At 38.6% G+C, this 18,763-nt stretch overlaps 1 protein-coding gene across 3 annotated transcripts; it reads right to left on the bottom strand.

Annotated features, from left to right (window-relative positions):
* Window positions 1–139: 139 nt before the first annotated feature.
* Window positions 140–18,748, bottom strand: rab44 (RAB44, member RAS oncogene family). Of its 3 annotated transcripts, none has more exons than XM_055027140.1 (10): window positions 18,661–18,748; window positions 7,105–18,253; window positions 6,481–6,554; window positions 4,524–4,597; window positions 4,287–4,418; window positions 4,129–4,210; window positions 2,249–2,363; window positions 1,697–1,795; window positions 1,524–1,600; window positions 140–886 (listed from the first exon to the last, which is right to left on the bottom strand). In XM_055027140.1, the coding sequence occupies exons 2-10, from the start codon at window positions 18,208–18,210 to the stop codon at window positions 796–798; spliced, it is 11,850 nt and encodes a 3,949-aa protein (XP_054883115.1). In that variant the 5' UTR covers window positions 18,211–18,253; window positions 18,661–18,748; the 3' UTR covers window positions 140–795. The 3 variants fall into 3 exon arrangements, with proteins under 3 accessions (XP_054883115.1, XP_054883117.1, XP_054883116.1); XM_055027142.1 differs by having other exon boundaries at window positions 7,105–8,295; window positions 18,661–18,729; XM_055027141.1 differs by lacking the exon at window positions 18,661–18,748 and having other exon boundaries at window positions 7,105–18,357.
* Window positions 18,749–18,763: the final 15 nt, after the last annotated feature.

The following is an 18,763-nucleotide window of genomic DNA, read 5'->3' on the forward strand; positions in this document are numbered from 1 at the left end:
TGAGAATAGAACATGAGATTAGAACAATTTTATTGTGTGATTGATTGCGTCTCTGGGTTTCTCGTCGGCCTGGGTTATATTGGAAATGCACATCAGTGTAATAAAAAAAAAAATAATGCTACATTTGGACTGAAAAATATTTTTACAACCACTGTTTTTAATCGTAGAGGGAATGAAATGAATTGATTATCTGAGCCACCTGGCAGCTGGGACCACTGCAAGGAGGATGTGTGCCAAAAATGTTACTTAAAACACAATTCAGAACAGAGCTTATGAGAACAGATACAAGAAAAAACTGGTTCTTTTCTACATACAACAGAACCCTGATCAGAGCAAACGTCTTACTGAAAAATGCACACGATAAAACATGGAAGTGAGGACATCTAAACTGCTAAAGGAAACTTTTCTCAACAGAAAATCTTGGACTACCTCAACATAAATATGGAAGAAGAGTTCTTAAATTTAAAATCAAACAATGTTATGCTCTACAAAACAAAAGAAAATTAACCCAGAGACCCTTGATGCACATTTACATAACTTTTAAAATTCCCTTTTACTCCATACAACTGAGTTATAAAAATATAGAAACACCACATTCGAAAGCCCATTACTGGCTTTTCTTTGGTTTTGTTTCACAAGAAAATCCCCATTCCACATAATACAAGGAATTATAAGAAAGAAATTAAGTTCTAGCAACTTTATATTCATCTTGTTAGGTACAGTCTACTCAGGAAACTATCTCCAGTATTTGCAGGTCATCACTTCTTGCTTTGTTTGTGAAACCAACACATTTGTTCAGCAACATTTTGAGCTCTTCCTCTGCGTTGGCTCTTTGTGTAAAACGGTGACTTCCTCTCCCAGCAGGTCAGCTCTCTGACTCAGCATCCTGCCAACAACAGGGCAAAAGCACAACCAGTAAATGTCACAGTACTCACTGGTTTTCTGCAGTGTGTTGCATAACTGTTTGCACCCTTTCAAAATGTTCACATTGCAGCCATGTAGTAACGTGGCATTGTGTGCTACTTGACAAATTGGGATTCCCTGTGAAGTGGAGCTATAAAGATATGAAGTTTTACTTTGTTTTTGCAAATACAAATGTTAAAAGTGTGTATTTGTGTTCAACAAGAGAGCACTTGTGAAAATTCAGTTTCATGTTTTACCAGAACTTTTCAACTGAACTTTTACTGGGCCAATACATTTTTAAAAAAATAACAGACTAAGAGACAAAAGTTAAGTAAAGGAAGAACAACATAGAGTTTTTCTCATGAGTTTATTTAGTAGCTTTGCACTGCTGGAAGGTAAACCCTACCACTCATGTTTTCATGCCTTTTACAAGTTTTGTTTAAAAATCTGCATAATTTTTGTCTCACTACAGAGTAATGCTTTACTTTTGTTGATCTATCAAATAACATCGACAAAAAAATATGTTGAAGTTTGTAGTTGGAACCAGTTCAAAAATATGAACACTTTTATAAGAAGCTGCTTAGCCATGTTGGATTTAAAAACACACACACATGTATTACCTGGCCACTGCCTCCAAAGCCTCTATCACATTTTCACCTGTGGCAGCGCTGCACTCCATGAATTCAAAGTTATATTCCTGTTGAGAGAGGAAGAAAAACTCATATTTAAACAAACCCATTAAAGTTACTGGTTGGAATTGAACTTTTCCAGAAAGAAATTTTAGAAATGGCACCTTAGCAAGGATGTCACCCTGCTCCGTTTTAACTTGTCGCTTTGCGTGTTCGCTTTTGTTTCCCAGGAGCAAAACAGTCACGTCTTCGGCAGCAGCTTCCTGAAATGCATGGATTATTTTGATTAGTATTTAAGCTGCAGTTTTTATGTTTTTCTGGATTGAATCATCTCAAGGGAAGGGCCAAATGCCAGACATTTGGCTTTAATAAAGTTTAAATCCTAGATTAACTGTACCCTGGTTTATTTACGTTACTAACAAACAAATATATCCAGAACAAAAACCACTGCTTTCAGCATGAGTATGGATTTGCTTTATGGGACAAACAACTCCGTATTCACCAGGAATAAAAAAAATATCCTAATTAAAGAAAACATTTTGTTTATGGAAGAAGCCTAGTGTCTGCCTAGTGTTGAAAGTGGGTTTTTTTTCTTCTTACCAGCAAAACAAAAATATAAACACAGATGGCACGCTGACCACAGCATGACACACACACCTAGACTTGCAGTTTCAGTAACGGTGAAGCAGGAAATAGCAGAAGTGGAGGCTGGTTACCTGAATGGAGTTAGCCCAATAGCTGACTGCTGAAAAACTTTGAGAGGAAGTGATGTCATACATCAAGAGAAAAGCCTGGGCTTTGTGGAACACTTGTCGGGTGATGCTGTGAAACCTTTGGAGACAAGTGAATTTGACAATGAGACAATGGATGAGAGAAAACATTTCTAATGGGCCTATGGAAAAGAAACTAATGACAGAGTTCAATAACAACCCAAATAATCCACACATACTACAGAATGGTAACACATCAGTGCATAAGTGTGATACAATAAAGATGAATGGCAAAAGGAACAAGTTTTGAAAATTGCAAAAAGACAAAGGAAGTCAAGAAAATTACTGAAATTGATCAATATTTAGAAATCAATGTTTGATTGCTGAAGAAAGCAGAAGATCAAAATGAAGAGAAGAAATCCCCAGAACCTTCAAGATTCAAAAACAATTATTTTGGTCAAAATTAAATCTGAGTCATGCATGCGACTAACGTTTGAAAAGCTCCAGTAACTGGGTTTGATACAAATTCCCTGTCACATTACACTTTATGTCAAATGATTTATAGTCAAATATGGCTTCATTTATTATGTGTGGATTACTTTCATTCTTTCCATCATCTGGTGTGAATTCCATGTTATTAGCCACATCAGAAATATATTTGTGTTTATTTTTTATTGTTCCAGCATTAATTTCACATATACTGGGGAGAAATCTTGTGCTTTGTGTTTGAACCGTTTCAAAGTAAATGTGGATCCAAAACTGCTTCCACTGAAAACACATCAGTCAGAATGTTTTGAAGCCAAGTTATTGAAGTGGCACAAAACGAACTGGGAGTTTAACTCTGTCTCTAAGAAAAATCTGTTGGACCAGTTCTGAAAAAAAAAATTGACCTGAAGGAGAAATCCCAAACACTTCTGAGCACCATGTCTTGTACTAGTTCAGGAAGGCTGTGAGTGTGAGTCTCTGCCCTTACAGACTGTTACATTTGCCTGAATGTTGGGAACACAAAGTGCTGCTTTCAAACGGGGGCAATAAGACAAACTGTACTCAGTCACCAGAGAGCCAAAAGCTATGTTTACCCAGAAATACCACAGCCACTTCCTAAAACATACAAGCGGTCAGCTTGACAATTAGAACAAAATACACCACAAAGTATCTCTTCATAAGTTTTATCGTACCCTACAATGTTTCTGCCTGTATATGACCAGGTCTATTCATTGTAAACATCAAATGTCTGCTACACGGACGATTGATTTGTTTTGTGAAACACTAAAATTCCCTGCGGATGACGGACCCTACCTTCAGTGCTGGGCCCATCCAACACGTTTCTGTTGCTTGTAACCAGGATCTTATGCTTTTGGCCATTTTCCACATTTCATATGAGGTGAGAGTTGAAATCTAGTCTGATACAAATGTTGTGGAAAAATGTTTTCCAAGATACATGTTCAAGTCAACTTGTTCTGGGCAGACAAAGAACTACTCTTTGAACCCTTTCTGTGCTTCACGATTATCATGAAAAAGCAGGATACTTGAACTCCTTTGCTTGAAAAAGAAACTCACCTGACCTGGAAGGGTCAGTCCATGTTTTTCTAGTTCAGAACCACAATTAAGAGGACTGCCTATCATTCTGTCCTTTTGTCACTCAGCTGCTAACATTCTGGGTCAAACCAAAGTTCAGAAGTAGCTAAAGATGCAAACAAAACCACATCATTTGCAAACAAGAAAACGTCCTTTCACTGCAATAAAATGGTAGTTTAAAGCACAATTAACAGGTGTTTTTCCCATAAAAAAGTCAGCCAACTTTTCTTGGCATCATATAATCTTGTTCTCACCAGAACCTCACTTCTAATGTTTTTACTTTCAACAATAATTAATGAGAAACTTACCTTTCCTGACCTGCTGTATCCCATAACTGTAGAACCACAGGTTTTCCATCTACTACCACAGTCCACTTGCAGGAATCAAGGCCTGCAAAATATTTCATGGTGATATAATTTGCTATATTGACACGTAATTGCAATAATCTGAAGTATGAGGATCTTACCAACAGAGGCAGGAATGTCCAAAAAAAACTTCCCGCTCTGAGCTCTTTTCATGAAAGAAGTCTTTCCAACACAGCTCTCTCCAATCATCACCACGTTGTAGCCCTCTGATTTATCTGCGCCACTAGCAGCACCTGATAAAATGAGAAGGAGAGTCCCTTTCGGTCTAAATGCAAACTTCTGCTTCTTGTTCTTCTTTCAGATGAACAATTGTGTGCAAGAATTGTGGGTATGTTTACCAAAAGAAAGCTGACTCCCACTCTCTTGATCCAAGCGGATATTACGGTGGACAGGTTTCTCTGGTGTCTTGTCCCTTAGGAATAAAAACCTTGTCATTAAAGTTTGACATGCACATCCTATGTTAATTTAGTTCAATTGAAAAATGTTTGTTGTCAGTATGAATTTGTAAGATTCTCGACTATTTAGTATTTCTTGTTTTTACACAGACGTAAAGTAACAAACCGGACCTTTCTATTATCAAATGGGAATCCAGAAATAGATTCTTACAATTATGCTTTTCTGAAAAAAGTTGGTTGCTATGCCTTCCAACTCAATTTATTTTATTGGTTTATTTGATGAGCTGCTGCTTTAGAAGAAATAAAAGTTGCATTTTATGGAAAATAATACATTTGAAAATGTAAGGGAATTTGTGAATTGCTTTACAAATATCACAATTGAACAATTGACCATTTTTTTCTCATCTTAAAAAAATACATATTGACATTTAAAACAATCGTGGAAAAATATGGGAAACACATAAATTCACACAAATATATTGCTATATTCAAACATTAACAAAAAGGACAAAAAAAAAAACATTAAACAAATTTAACAGATGCAATGATTAAAATTTTAAAACAACCAGACCTACAGTTTTGCAACAGTGCAGAGTGAAGGACTGGAGCTACATATAAAATGATCTCCACTGTTACAGAACTGCAGCAAATTATGGAGACTTGAGTTTCCATAACAACCATTAGATGCTATTTGCAGTTGAAACCAGATATGCAAAAATGACACAAGCTTTAATGGAGCCTCAAATTATATTAGGCTAAGCTTTCCTTCCTTTAAGGTAACACAAGTTAAGAATAATATAGTTATTTATATCTGCTTCGGTGAAATTCATGAAAAAATGTTATGTATTTTTACTGCTTTGTTTAAAATTTAGATGTGTATCTGCACCGCATATATCTTACATACATTAAGATAACAATTTGTAATGAGGTTAAGTCACAACATATGAGGCTAACAGAGGCACCGATTTCCAAACAATGTATTCTCAAACACACTGCTTAGCTGTGTGCTATCATTGTACAATGGAAAAACAATATTAGCCATGATATCGGGAAGAGAATCGTGAAGATCCATAACTTGGTTCAGAGATGGATGTGCTTTGGTGTGAACTGTTCATAACAACCCCACAACAAAAGCAAATGTCCTGGTGAAGAATCAGCTGAAGCTGATGAGTCTTATCTGTAGTGAAAAGAATCTTGTGACAATGTTGGTTGAAAGGTCACACTGAGTGGAAGAAACTAGTTTGCAAATACATACTGAGGAATGTAAGTTTGAAGGATTTGGCTGTAATGACCATCATCACATTTGGAGGAAAAAGAAAGAAAAAAAAATCTAGTTCAGTCAGAATGAATGAGACAAAATACCAACAAACTGTTATGAGAGGCTTGTGGAAAGTAATGCAAAGACTTTTACAAAAGTCACACAGTTTAAAAGGAAATACAAAATACCACAGAAATGTTTAAGTGATTTAAAAAAGTTCCTATTAAACCTCCCATTTCCCAGATGACCTGGGGTTTCTGAACTAACAGAAAGGTGACAGATGACTGAATTTGAAGAGCAAATCAGACAGAGAGTGGGCGGTGCAGTCTCTGCTCAGAAGGACAAAGTAAAGACCAAAATTGAGAAGTGATACTTTTATCTAGCTTCACACAAGTCAACCTTTCTAGACTCATTCAATGTTGCAAATACAACAAATTAATGCATTTACTTTTTAGAAAATAATCTACATATTGAGTTTTTCTCATGAAACTGGTGACTCTGCAATTGAACGATGATTCTCATTGAGTTATGGTTTGTGTTACAAAGCAGATCCAACAACAGTTCATTGCGGCAGCTAGCAAGTTACGTGTGTCTGCGATAACTGAGTTTATTATCTGAGTTTAATCTGAGTCCAAGAATTACCTCATAGATTTTGATGACCCTGTAGCTTCTAAAATATCGGCGCTGGAAGATGGTTTCTGCCCATTTTCATCAACCTGCAGAAACAAAAAAAAAAAGAAGTGAGATAAACAAAAAATACTTAACTTATTCTATATCCCTGAATCTTTTTGGTTTTATATCTATTTCCTTAACATGCATATCATGTCAGTGTACTTACGGTAACTTAGTGTTCTTCAAAATCAAACTACATGATCTTATTTATAGGCTGCATGTATCAAGTTTCTGATGTAGCCAGATGTACACGCATGTTCTCCTTTTCACAATGTAAAACATAGTGACGACCACATGTTCCTCATTTCAGTAAGTTGCATCATTATTTTCTTAGAACAAAAATGCAATCAAGTACAAGATGTTTTATACAAATAGGAAGTAGCACTTGCTCTTCACTTGATGTTGATCTTCTATGAGGGATAAAACACTGACTTGCACACAAACGCATGTTCTTGTCAGACAGAGATAGTGCGTAACTCGAGGTCTTTACACACATATTTGTGTCATATTTACATTGACATATATGCTTTAAAAATATGTGTCCTTATGATACACCATAAAAAAACAGTAAAAAGTACAAGCTTTGGAACTTACCTCTGATATTTTCCTCAGCCCCGATGATTCTTCTCTTTCAGCTGCTTTGAGAGCACTTCCCTCTATCAGTCCTCCAGCTTCATCTTCATTTTGTGCATTTTGGTCGGGTTTTCGTTGTAACCCTGACTTCCGATTTGATCCAAATTTTTTCCGCCTCCCTGATGTGCCGTCATTGGAAGGGCTGGATGAAAGTCCACTTGTTTCTGCTGTTTGGGTTTGTGAGATTGAAGATTCTTCAGCCTTCTCCTCCTCAGCCAGAGCTCTTAGTAAAGACTCACCAAATTGGCTGATTTCCGCAGCTTCTTTCTGTTTTTCTTGATCAGTGTTGACGTCTGTGTGTTCTGTGTGAAGGTGTAGTTCTGTTTCTTTCTTTTCTGAGACACTTGCCACGGTTACATCTCCAGAAGACAATACAGTATCTGTGGATTCCTTTTCTGGTTCTAGGATTTCCTCTTTGGTCCGTGTTCCTAGATTTTTACGAGTAGAGCCCATTTTTCTTCTCCTGTTGGTTGGAGTCGAATCCAGATTTTCATTCCTCGCTCCAGGATTTTGACAATGAATGCTTTCAGTCACGCTACTTGGCATTTGCTCTTGAACATCTTGGTCTTGGCTTACCTTGATGCTCTCAGGACTGCGCTCATCACCTTGTGTACCCTTCAAGCTCCCTCCTGGGGTGCCAGTGTTTGAAGACACTGGCTGATTTAATGAGCTCCTGTTTCTTTCTGTATCCTCAGAGCATATTTGGGTCTGAATGTTGGTAAAATCATCTGGTTTTGGTGTTTCTAAAATAATATCTATGGTGGCAGATTGTTCAGGAGGGAAAGCCAGGCTCATGTTACTGCTTTGTAGGCTATCGCCAGTTTCAGTTTCTAGAGTTTCTTGTTGCAATGAAGCTTCTTGTTGTGGTTGCACATCTTTACCTTGTAGCACTTCTTTATTTACCAGTACTTTCCCCTCAACCTCCATCTCGCCAGGATTCGTCATCTCAGCTTTTGCGCGATAGTCGCTTTCTTCTGCCTCGTCTCTCTCATGTCTCTCACCATCTCGTTTTCTGTTCAGCGGAGTCCTGCGAGAAGACCCAATCTTTCTCTTCTTCTGTTTTGATGTTTCTTGAGGTTTTTCTCCTTGGCTCTCCATTGGGTTTATTGTTGTAGAAATCCCCCCTTGGTGCGATGCATCCATAGCTGGCTCCTGCGAAGCAGAAACGAACTCATTTGAAGTATTTTCCTGCTTTCTGGCATTCATATATTTCCCTTCCACGTCATCCTTTATAGGATTTTGCAAATCCATTGAGCTTTCCACCTGTGAGCTGCAGACTTCTGTTGTTATAAATCCAGCTGTTTCGATCTCTTTGTTTGTCTCTTTCAAATGGACTTCGGCTCCCAACGGGTCTCTTTCACAAGATAAAGCTTCTATCTTTTGTCTTTGTAAGGCTTCTTCTTGATCGATGACACAAACACTTTTTGACTTTGGGCTGATAAATAAGATACTCTGCATATCTGAGTCACTGCTCAACACAGAGTCTTGGCCTGATTGCATCAAACCCGTTTTGTTTGTGTCATGTCCTGTAAGCTGAGTCCAATCCTCAGCCTCATCAATACATTTTGCATCTTTTTCTTTTGTTTCTACATTGGATTTTATTGAATTTTCTTGGTTTGAGTTTGAAGTAAAATCTGATTTTGCAATTGTACTGTCCTCCAAAACATCATGAGAAGAAACTGTGTTTTCCTCCAGCAGCTTTTCTGTCACAGGTGAGCTAAATGTTGGTAAAATTTTCGGCAGTATGAAGTTTTCTAATTCTTCCTGTCTTCCAGCTAATGTTGTTGTTTCATCATCGCCTGTGTTTTCTAAAGCTTCGTCTTTGTTTTCTTGGTTTTGCTCATTAACCTGGCCATGTTTTCTTCCTTTAGTTCTCCGACTTGACCCTAGTTTTCTTCTGTTTCCTGATGCTTTGAAGCCTGGGTGAGCGTTATCTGTGAGGTCTTGATAATTGTCTTCAGGATGAGAGTCCAAAGTAACATCTTTATCTGACTGCATTGTTTCTCTGAGAGACTTGTCATTTGGAAATGAGATCTGATGCATGTCCTGCATATGCCCTGTTTTAATCTGCTCTTTCTGTTCTTTACTGTGAATATCAAGTAGATCATGAGTTTCTGCAGCCCTAGACAAAATGATGTGTTGATGCTCTTCCCCATCAGTATTAAACATTTCTTGTGGCGATGAAACAGCAACTTGCTCAATGCAATACACAGCTTGAGCATTTTGCACGCTGCTCCCTTTTTCTGTGGTTCTTTCTGGTGATTCACTGAGCTGTTCACTTTGAACATTTTTGACTGGCTGCAATATTTCAGTTTTCTCATTCATTGCATTCTTTTCATTTTCACTGAACACGTTTCTGGAAAGTGCCTCAGGACATTCTGTAATATAATCTCTCTCTTTTTCAGCTGCTTCAAGCATTGTTTGGTTCTGTTCAGGCTCGGTCTCCTGTTCAAAAGCTTTCTTGAAAGTATCCCCATCCCCACTTTCGGGTTCTGTATGTTCACAGCTGCTGTTCAGTTCTGCATGCAATTCGGCTGGGGGAGGACCTGCATGTGGTTCAGGCAATGATGTGCTTTCCTGTAAATTTCCATCCTGCAGCTCTCTGTATTCATCATGATCTCTGCTGTGGTGTTTGAGTAGTTCCCTATCTGTAATCTGCATGCAACATGATGTGTCACTGTCCTCTTGATCAACAATGGGTGATAGCTGCATGCCTGCAGCCATGCAAAAAGAAGTGCTTATATTTGCATCGTTGGTCTGAGAAGAGTCACTTTCTGTTTTATCCAACACAATTCCCATTAAAGCTTCCTGGTCCTGTGCTACTGCCTCTGTTGTTTTTTCACCAAGTTCATTCATACTTGCATTGAAGTCAACCTCTGTTATAGGTTGACCTATATCTTTTGCATTACCCCTGCCTTTATTTCTACGACTGGATCCTAGTTTTCTTCTGCTGTGGAAATCCTTTTTTGTCTGTTCTTCTCCATGCTCAGAGGACTCCAGAAGATGGGAACCTGATGAAACATTTTCTGACTGCAAGTTTGACATAGCAAATTTGTTTTCCTCCATTTGAAGGACGAGTCCCTCATTGTTCTGATTAACTATATGATCAGTGTTGGGTTGTACGTCCTGCTGGATTGTTTCTTCATTTTTCACAACTGGAGCTGCTGAGATGAGTTCTTTTGAAGGGCAGGCTTCCTGTGTTGATGGAATATTATTAATACGGTTCACGTTGATCTCAGATTCTTCATTTTTATCAGTAACAGCTCTGGAAAGAATGTCAACATTCTCTGTAGCATCATCTGCAAACGTTTTATCTGAATCAGTTTGCACACTGTCTTGAATTTGTATTGAATGAACTTCTTCATGCACATTTTCTGAAACAGCATTTCTGGGGTCTCCATGAAAAACATTTTGTTTTGCCTCATCTGAAGCCGAAACATCAGATTTTCTGTCATCTGCATCTTCATGAAGATTTTCATTGTCCAGAGTTAAACTTTGCACATCTTCATCAGGATGATTTGTTGGCACTGAGGTGCTCTGATCATAAGAAATAACTGGGTGAATTAAAGACATGGAGCTGTCATGTGAAACAGACAAGATAATTTCATGCTTAGTTTCTTCTCTCTGTTCTTGCTCTACTGTCGTAGTTTCTAGTGACATTATAGGCATTTCAAAAGTTTTATCACAGCTTGTATTTTCCAAAACTTCCTCTTGAGATTCTTTACCCTGTTGTCTTCCCTTTTTTCTCCGGCTGGACCCCAGCTTTCTTCTGTTCCCATGTAAGCCAGCATCAGTTTGCTCATCTGTGGTCAGAGAATTATCCTGATATTTGGTCTCTTTAGGATTTTGCATAGTACTCTCCACAAGAATCTGGCTCAGAGTACTGTTGACTAGGCTGCTGATCGATGTTTCCTTTGAATCAAAAATGTGCTCATCCTTACTTGTCTGATCTAAAGCCTCCAAATTTCCTTGTGTTGTGAAACACAGGTTTTGTTGCCCTTCAGCAGGTAGAAGTTTCTCTTTGGTATTAGAATAAGCATAATTCTCTGTGGTGAGATCTGACTGGCCATGGTTGATGATTTCAGCTTGGTCAATCGTATTTCCCAATTCACTCTCTGGATATGTGAAAATATCATGTGCAACAGTTTCAGATGTGTAATCCTTTTGCAGACATACTTCTATGTCTGCTGGCAAGTTCTCATGTTCCTCAGCTTGTTTTTCAACATCATCTGAACATCCTGGACCCGCAACTTTACTCTGAAGAGTCTGATCATTGCTTTCTTGTACATCAGATTTATCCAATAAAGTGTCTTCTTCTGATTTATGAGATAACTTAACATTACCTGTTTCTGATTCATCTTGAACTTCTGAGTGGCTTTCTTGAATTAAACTCTTTAAGTCAGTTTCAGAGTAGTTGTTTAACAGTGAGCTTTTAACATCAGATGAATTGCCAGGAGCAACCCCTGAGCTGTCAGGTGACAAAAGGTCTTGCTCTAATTCCTCACATGCCATTTTTGTTTCAGATATGCTCAGGTTTTCATCCCCCCATGTATTTCCTTTATCCTCTTCTCTAGACTCTTTATCTTGGTGTCTTTCTTTAATTTTTCGACTGGAACCCAGTTTTTGTCTGTTGCTAGCGTTATAAATGCCCTTGTTCAATTGTTCATCAACATTCTGAGAAGATTCATGAGACTGGGAGTCAAAAGAAACCATATCTGTTTGAGCAGAGCGGTTCTCTTTCATTTCACAAAGTCCTTCCTTTCCAGGATTAACTACAAAACCAGGATTAGGTTTTGTATCATCAGATACTCTCCCTTCGAACTCACTCATCTCATATGGAACAGAGTTTGTTTTTTCTAAGTCAATGACATGTGGTTTATTGCTATCAAACACTCCAGAATCTTCATTTTTCACATCTAAGTTCTCTGTGTAAGTTTTCTTTGCAGAATTTGCTTCCTCTTTTGTTGCAGAATCGTTAGTTGCTTTCACAGTGAGCTCAGACATTCCAGTTTGATCAGACAGGTTTTCGGGGATAACTTCCTCATTTTCTGAAACATCACCAACAACAGTTTCAGAATATTCAGTGTGAAAACTATCTTGCATCTGTGTTGGGTGAAACTCGATTTTCTCCACTTCCCTAAGAGCATCCTCTGGTTCAGCATCTCTGGTGTCTTCGCTGTGAACTGTGTCACACTGACCCTCCTCTTGATGTGGAACATTCATTGATTTCTCGATCATTTCAACTTCTGTCTCCAACTTTCTTTCACCTTTGTCTACAAAATGTTCATTTTTAAGGATTAAAATCTGCGGGTTTGTATCAGGGTCATTTTTTAACACAGAGATCTGATTCTCAGAAGAAAGAACGTGTGGTGATACCGAAGACAAGTCTTTTGAAAGAGACAGGATAATTTTATGTTCAATATCTTCACTCAGCTCTTCAAGCTCTGATCCCCTTGTTTCTACTGATATTGTTGAGGGCTGGGGAGTTTCATCGCTTCTGTGATTTTCAAAAATTTCCTGCTTGGATTCTTGGAAACCTGGTCTTCCCTTGTTTCTACGACTGGACCCCAGTTTTCTTCTGTGCTCATTGAAGCTGAAGCCATCATTTGTTGTTTCATTTGTGCTGACAGAACTGTCCTGAACATTATAGCTGAGTTCACTACCTTCTTCAAGGGTCCCACCTTCATCCGTGTAACCAAGGGTGGTGTTTACTCCAATTGGGCCACTAATTGATGTTTCATTTGAGTCATACAGGTGGTCATCCTTACTTGTCTGATTTAAAGCCTCTGGATTTCTTTCAGTTGTGGAACACAAGTTTTGTTGGACTTCAGCAGGTACTAGTTCCTGTTCTGTACCAGAATCCGCTGTATGTTTCAATGTGAGCTCTGAATGAATTTTACTGCTGATTTCAGCTTGGTCAGTCACTCCTTTCAAAGCAGTTTCTGGATATTTAGGAACACCATGTGCCACAGGTGTGTAATCCATTTCCAGATTTCCTTCTGTGTTTGTTGGAAGATCCTCATTTTCCTGAGTAAGTTTTGCAGCCTTATCTGAAAGCTCACCACCAATTACTTTATTCTGAAGAGCCCTGTCTTTACACTGCAGAAAGTCAGATTTATCCAATAAAGAAACTTCCTCAGAATTATCAGATAAATCCAATCCATCATGATCACCTGGCTTACTTTTTTGAATTAAGCTTTTCAGATCAGCCTCAGGATGGTTGTTTCCCATAGAGCTTTGAAATTCAGATGAATGCCCAGGAGCAAACATTGAGCTGTGAGTGTGAACATCAGGTGTCACAGTTTCAGATGGTGAATCCATTTGCAGACTTCTTTCTATGTCTGTTGGTGTGTTGCCATGTTCATGAGCTTTTACTACAGCATTATCTGAATGTTCAGGGCTCATGACTTCTTCATTCTGAAGCGTCTTGTCTTTACTCTGCTTTTGATTCTCTGGACAATTTACAATTCCTTGAATTAAACTGTCCAGTTCAACCTCAGGATGGTTCTTTTGTATTGGGTCTTGAACTTCAGATGAATCACAACAAGCAAACATTGAAAATGAGTTGTCATTAGAAACCAATAAGGTTGCATCCTGCTCCATGTCTTGACTTTTTTCTTCATGGCTGATTGCCTCTGTATCTAATGAGATCTGTGTTGTTCTGTGGGTTTCATCTACTTCATCTACAGTGGTCTTTTCATTGACCTCATCTTTAAATTCGTTAACTTGTCTTCTTGCTTTACCTTTACGACTGGATCCCAATTTTCGTCTGCTGGCACTGCTGGAGAAGTCTGTGTTAATTTGCTCTTCTGTGCTCTCAGACGATTCCTGAAGCTTGGGATCCAAAGAAATTGTTTCGATTTGAAAGTTTGACAAAACAGGTTTGTTTTCCTCCATTTCACAGAACATTCCTCCCTTCTCCTGGTGAGATATTTGATCAACATTGGGTTTTGTGTCATCCTGTTCTATTTCTCCACTTTTCAGATCTAGAGTCTCTGAGATCATTTCTTCTATAGGACATTCTTCCAGTTTTTCTGTCATATCATCATTACCTTTTACTGTAAACTGAGACCTTTCATTTTGTTCAGTCAGGTTTTCAGACATAATGCCAAATGATTTATGAATATTAGTTGAAGTTTCAGAATAATATCCCATTTGAAGACTCTCTTGCATTGTTATTGAATGAACTTCTTCTGGGTGTCCCACCATAATGTCCTCTAAACCAGCATCTCTAGTATCTTCAGCTTTATATTGACTCGATGATAAATCCTCTGATTGTTTCCCATCTTGAACCAAAACATTAAAATGTCTTTTATCTACATCCTCTTGATGATTTTCACATTTGATAATGAAACCTTCCAAGTTTTTGCCGGGCCCTTCTGTTACCTCAGAGGTTTGATCCTCAGAAGAAAGAACATGTGACATGGAGGTGCTATGTGACCAAAACATTTCCTCCTCACTGGCTTTACTTAGTTCTTCCTGCTCAGGCATCTTTACTTTCAACAACACTGGTGATGTATCAGTGGCTTTTCCTCCTCCATTATTTTCTGAAACTTCCTGTTTGGATTCTTTAACATCTTGTCTTCCTTTTTTTCTACGACTAGAACCAAGTTTTCTTTTGTTCCCTTTGAAGCTAAAGTCAGCATCAATTTGCTCATTTGTGGTCAGAGAAGTGTCCTGAAGATCAGTGTCAGTAGGGTTGGGTTCACTGCCTCCTGTATTCATCTGACCAAGGTTAGTGGTTATTCCAAGTAGACTGCTGATCAAAGTTTTCTTTGAATCATAGAGGTGGCCATCCTGATTTGTCTGATCTAAAGCCTCCACATTTCCTTCTGCTATGAAACACGTGTTTTGTTGATCTTCAATAAGCATAAGTTCGTGTTTGGTAGCAGAATCCTCTGTACTTTTCACAGTGAGCTCTGAATGAATATTGCTGGTGACTTTAGCTTGGTCAATCAAGCCTCCCAAAACTGTTTCTGGATATTTAGGAATATCATGTGCCACGATCTCAGATTTGTAATCCAATTCCAGATTTCCTTCTAAGTCTTTTAATGGGTCCTCATTTTCCTGATCTTGTTTTACAGTATCATCTGAATGTTCATCATCCATTTCTTTATGTCCTGCAACAGCATCTAAATTGTTCTCAAATTCACCCATGGCTCGCCGAGAGACATCCATTGCATTTTCAGTGTCTAGCTTGCTTTCATTTTGATTTTTCAGAAAATTTTCACTGTTCAAACTTATATCCTCCATATCAGTTGGAGAGTATTTTGTTGGCACACAGCTCAGCTCCTCAAAAGATTGATCAATTGGAGAATTTGGAAACGATGAGTTATTTGAAACTGAAGTGGTAGTCCTGGGTTCACCGTCTGCAGTTATTTCTTCCTGCATTAACATTGTTGGTCTCTCGTGTATTTCATCATCTCTTGTACTTTCTAAAACTTCCTGTCTAGGTATTTCACCCTGTTGTCTTCCTTTTTCTTTCCGGCTTGACCCCAGTTTTCTTCTGCTCCCGCTGAAGCCAGGGTCAGTTCGTTCATTTGTGCTCAGAGAAATGTCCTGAAGTTCAGGGTCAGAAGGATCGTGTTTGGTATTTTCCACAAAGACTCCAGCTTTCTCCACCTGACCAGCAACAGTGTAATCTATTTGCTGAGGTTCTGATTCTTGTAGTGCCACAGGTTCTTGACCTTTTCTCATATCAACATCTGAATCAGGGACTTCCTTAGTCTGAAGACTCCCTGATTTACTCTTATGAGTGTCAGAATGACGCCCCAAAGTCTCTCCCCATGATTTATCAGATAAATCCATATTGATGTCTGTTTCTGAGTTTTCCTGACTTTCTGGAATATTTACACTTCCTGGAATCAAACTCTCTGGATCCTCTAAGGAATGGCCAGAAGCTAAGACTGAAAGAATTGGGCTGTCATATGACACTGGCCAAATGTCTAGCTTCAGTTCTTCTTGGCTACTTATCTCAGTATCTAAAATCTGTGTGGTTTCTTCATCACTGGTCTTTTCTTTAACCTCTTCTTTAGAGTCTTTATCTTGTTTTCCCCCACTTTTATGGCCAGATCTCAGTTTCTCTCTGTTGGATTGCTCATCTACAATCCCAGAGGTTTCTTGAGGCTGTGAGTCAAACAAAACAGGGTTTTCCTCTCCTATTTCATAGAGTCCTTTCTCCTGGTGATACATTTGGTCTGCAGCAAGTTTTATATCATCCTCTACTCCTATTGTAGACTCATAAACCTGAGTAGGAGTAGAGTTTGACTTTTCCAAGTTACTGATTTGTGAAGAATTTGCATCACATAAATCATAACTTTCATTTTTCTGTTCTACTCTGTGCGTATATTCCAAGATGTTTTTCTCTGTTTGATGCTCTTGCTGTTTGGTGGTAACATTATCAGTGCTTTTCCCAGCAGACTCAGACATTTCAGGTCGGTCATTCAGGTTTTCAGAAATGCTTTCAAAATGTTCTGCAACATAACCTAGAATAATTTCAGATGACTGTTGAATTTGCAGGATTTCTTGCAGATTTGTTGGATCATCCTCTGAAAGAGAATCTATGGGCTCCTCACTGTGAAGAATGTCAGAGTGATCCACCTCATGCTGGGATACATGACAGTTTTCAGACATTTCATCCAAATTATTTAAAGAATTTATTTTGTCTTGACCTTTTTCAAGACTTTCACTTGTTAATATCAAACTACATGTGTCTGGCTCAGGATATTCAGAAGAAAGATCATGTGGTGGTAGCAAACAGACTGAGCCTCTATTTGAAAGAGACAAGATTGTGTCAGCAGTAGTGACATCACTCACTACTTCATTCCCTCTCTCCTGTATTTCTGACAATACAGTTGGTGTTTCAAGAGATTCATTGTTCAGAGTATTTTCTAAAATGTCCTCTTCAGAGTCTTTAACGTGTCTTCCTTTATTTTTACGACTAGAACCGAATTTTCTTTTAGTAGCACCAGAGCTGAAGGCCGCCTTGGTATGGTCATCCGTGGTCAGAGAGCTGTTGTGAAGCCGAGTCTCTGTAGCAGCCTTAAAGACTGATGGAAGAGTTTGTGTTTTATCCTCCACAAGACTGCCACTCTGATCCATCTGGTCCAAAGAAGTTTCTTTTGATGCATTCAAAACATCCTGTTTGACTGCAGTGCTTTTCACCAGAAACAAACTTTGGTAACTATCAGATTCAGATTTCTGGTTTTCAAAGTAAGCACTGTAATCTTTGTGGTCATACAGTAGATCTTCAGTGGCGTTACCCTTTTCATGCTCGACTTGCTCTTGTGTCAACTGTTTGTCTTCAACCTCCTGTGAAAGCTTGGCATCTCTGACTTTAGGTGTACAGTGTTTATCATCTTTACTTGCAGGCAACTCCTCTGTTTGAAATAAAAATGTTTCTTGTTTGACACCATCATTAATTTTGACGTTTTCTCTGAAGGCGTTATCTGCAGTAATCTGAGGCGTGATAGATGTATTAACACGTGACTCACATGCTGAAAAGTTGCCCTGTGAACGCCCATCTTGTCTGAACAAGCCTGAGTCATCTAGTTTGCTGCTGTTTAATTCAGCCACAGAACACAGATTAAAATCTTCTGCCTGTTTGCTGATCATCTGTTGATCTGATGCAGAATCACTTACACTGGTTAGCTCAGGGAGACGGTCATGCAGATTTTCATTGACTTCCTCACTTTGAAGAGTGTTGCTACTCTCAATGACTTCCAGCTTGGTCTCATCTTTAAAAAGTTGCATACTGACTTCTTTGGAGTCTGAAATGTGTTGGACTTCTTCTGGGCATGATATGCCAGTTTTATCTTCAGAGTACTCATCTGTAGCGGCAGAGACCAAGAAGGCAGCTTGTGGCGCAGTCATGTCACGCTCACTCTCTTGAGCTACTTCTTCCTGCACTTTAGGCTGCTTTGTTGCAGACGCATGTGTTTCTGGATGTTCATTACCCCTGGCCTCATCCTGAACACTCTCTCTAGATTCAACATCTGGCTGTGTTTTTTCATTTACACGCTGATTCCCTTTACTTCTTCGACTAGTCGCCAACTTTCTTCTGTTCATTCTGATTTCACGTGTTGCTGGATGCTGTGTTTCAGCTTTTAAACTGTCAGTGTTAGAGAACACAGTTATTGATTTGACAATTTTCTAGGACCTGATTTTAAGCTACAAACATTCAGTCTTTGACACTCAATATAAAATATTTTATCTCCCTTGTTGGTCTGAATTTACCTCACTTTAAAAAAAAAAAAAAAAGTGCCTGAAGCAGAAAAGGTTGTGCGACGCATTAAGGAAATCATGCTATACAAGTATACACAAGCAGAGAAAACTTATGAAGCGATTGTTTCTTGAAAATATACCAGGTGAAGTTCAGAAACTTGGCAAATTCAATAAACAAAAAGCTTATACAAAGCACCGAGAGCACACAAACAGCAGCAACAATCAAGTGAACAAGTCTAGCAATTGACATTTAGTTAATTTGTGACCATTTAAAAACAAAATTACTTTTCTTACCTCCAAAATCTAGCACATCTGTCGACTCATATCAAACTAACTCGTAAAGTCGACTCATCTGCTCTGCTCAATAGGAGCAGCACTTCACTCTTCAGGGGAGTGT

Source organism: Poeciliopsis prolifica, unplaced genomic scaffold (assembly GCF_027474105.1).
Source record: "Poeciliopsis prolifica strain line A6 unplaced genomic scaffold, Auburn_PproV2 SCAFFOLD003, whole genome shotgun sequence".
Taxonomy (NCBI): Eukaryota; Metazoa; Chordata; class Actinopteri; order Cyprinodontiformes; family Poeciliidae; genus Poeciliopsis; species Poeciliopsis prolifica.